The following is a 2,237-nucleotide window of genomic DNA, read 5'->3' as shown; positions in this document are numbered from 1 at the left end:
TATAGGTGTTGTCTTTCCTTGTGTAAAGCACATTGAGTTGCCTTGTGTGTATGAAATGTGCTATACAAATAAACTTGCCTTGCCTTTTTGGACACATTTGCGTTGATAATTAAAAATAAGACAAATACAGAAAATTAATTATGCTGGGAGTGTCACTATTATTCTAGGTGTGGTCACATTGGAGAACTTGTATTTATGCATGCAGCCTGATGATGCTGAACATTTTTTAAGCAGAAAATTTATACTGGTCACACAAAAATGATCATCTTGAAGGCTTTCAAGGACGCGGCATTGATGAAACATATTCTTTATGGAGAGCTACCACAGTCCATCAATGTAATGTATTGTGTTTGTCTATTTGTGTTTTATTGCTACTTAGCTATTCTGTCATTGTTATTGCAGTAGTCTATGTTAAAAATACATAATGTGTTTAGGGGAGGGGATTCCAGTTGATGTGTACATTATTAGGCATCTTTGTAAATGCACTGTCATTTTCTGATTGTTCCTCAGGTTCTTGGTGGGTTGCTTCATATGGTGCAAAACAACACGTTTCAACTCAAGTTGTGTGTTGACTCGTGGCCAACATTCACTACTGCCATCTGCTACCGTCAAAACCAGGTCGACAAAGGGACAAGGATCTATGATTTGTAGGAATTTGATTGCTTGTCTTTTTGATAAATACATTATATTATCATCCTCTGAAGGATTTGCTGAGTGGGAGCAGCTTAGGAGAGATTTCCGGGAAGTACAGCATCTTCTCCAAAAACCAAGACACTTTAAGAAGTCTGCTGGCTGATGACAAATTTGTCAAGTGGAGAAACGGACTTGAATTTGAAGGTGGTTGAAATTCGTTTTTGGAGTACATGCAAATAATTCGCTTGTGAAATGCACCAGTTTGAAAAATACCTTTTTAATAAAGTTTTTTTTTTAAATCCAGATTAACAGTATTCTTATTTATACAGTATCAGACGGACATGTCACTACGAAAAAAGGGTGACAATAAAAGAAGACTTAATTAATTAATCCCCATTGCCATAATTTGTACACCTAATTTCCGATTTAAATTATGTAATTATTAACAGACAACTGATGAACCCGTACAGTTTGCCCTGAGCATGTATCTCGTAGTTTCCATTGTTTTCGAAATACTGTATGTAGCCTATTGTCATTTAGTTTGTTGTATACAACGCTGCTCAGGGAAAGCTAAAAACAATTTATGTTTCTGTGTCTACTTAAGCTTCAAGTTATCACTGTCAAATCATCCACGAAATTGCATCTCTCAAAGGATTCCATATTAAGGAATATGGAGGTTACCATTCCTACATCCACTACAGCCCAGAGAAGTCCAACTTGCTAGAGTGAGTAGAAAATAAGTCATTGATTTGTGTTGGTCTTTTTGTTCATATATATATACATTCATTCCCTGATTACCAGAAAGGCTTCCAATCTGCCAACAACTACTTTGAACGAGTCCCATGCTGAGCTTGTGGTCAAACAGTTGCCTTATGGAGAAAGCAAGGAAAGCGTCAATCTAGTGACAGCCTATGTCAAACATCTGCCAAACTGGTGTGTAGTGGATGAGAAGGGACATCCTGTGTCTTGGTTGCTGACTGATGAGTTCAATGGGATGAGAATGGGATACACCGAACCAAAGCATAGAAGGAAAGGTCACCAACAGAATTTGGTGGCTCGCTTGATACGACAAAGAATATCCGAAGGTTTGCCCGTGTTTTCCCATATCCATAAAGATAACTTGGCATCTATTAAACTTGCGCTAGGGGCCGGCTTGACCCTTGGTGAGGAGACATCATTCATGTTCACGACATCTGAGACTAAACTACAACTAGTACAAAAAAAACACACACACAAAAAAAACAACAACTCTTTCTCTGATTTGAAACCACAGAAATTGGAATAAAAAATAAGCATTCATTGTGATTGCCTGTCCCCTCTCTTATGGCTAGGTGTGGCCATTGTCCTTTTCAATAAAAACATTGCATCCTTGATTTTCTATGCTGCGGTGTCTGTCTTTATTGAACTTAACATGCATGTTTCGAACTAAGATCATCTTCATGAAGTGATATTACATTGGGCTTTGTGTAAAGAAAAACAATTATTTCAGCTCAAGATGGCCTGCAACCAGGACAAATTACTTTCTTCCCTCCATTGTGGAAAAACTTTTCTAAAATGGTTAAGAAAACAAGAGAAATTACAGCACCAATCTATTTGAGTAGGCA

The 2,237-nt window shown here is 37.5% G+C and overlaps 1 protein-coding gene across 1 annotated transcript; it reads left to right on the top strand.

Moving 5' to 3' along the window:
- Positions 1-228: 228 nt before the first annotated feature.
- Positions 229-1,943, top strand: LOC147176773 (glycine N-acyltransferase-like protein 3). Its single transcript, XM_086071943.1, has 5 exons — positions 229-336; positions 511-618; positions 705-837; positions 1,238-1,358; positions 1,435-1,943. Exons 1-5 carry the CDS (start codon positions 259-261, stop codon positions 1,916-1,918), a joined length of 924 nt encoding a protein of 307 aa, XP_085928069.1. The 5' UTR covers positions 229-258; the 3' UTR covers positions 1,919-1,943.
- Positions 1,944-2,237: the final 294 nt, after the last annotated feature.

The sequence above is a fragment of the Leptonotus elevatus genome, chromosome 3 (assembly GCF_054856555.1).
Source record: "Leptonotus elevatus isolate MCC_2025b chromosome 3, RoL_Lele_1.0, whole genome shotgun sequence".
Classification (NCBI taxonomy): domain Eukaryota; kingdom Metazoa; phylum Chordata; class Actinopteri; order Syngnathiformes; family Syngnathidae; genus Leptonotus; species Leptonotus elevatus.
Note: the sequence above shows the minus strand (reverse complement) of the source record. Positions and strands in the feature narration are given on the sequence as shown.

Excerpts from the sequence above, each read along its gene's own strand:
- LOC147176773 (XM_086071943.1), top strand. The coding sequence starts at position 259 with ATGATCATCTTGAAGGCTTTCAAGGACGCGGCATTGATGAAACATATT. Across the intron at positions 337-510 it reads AGCTACCACAGTCCATCAAT|GTTCTTGGTGGGTTGCTTCA; the intron begins GTAATGTATTGT and ends ATTGTTCCTCAG. Across the intron at positions 619-704 it reads TCTGCTACCGTCAAAACCAG|GATTTGCTGAGTGGGAGCAG; the intron begins GTCGACAAAGGG and ends CATCCTCTGAAG.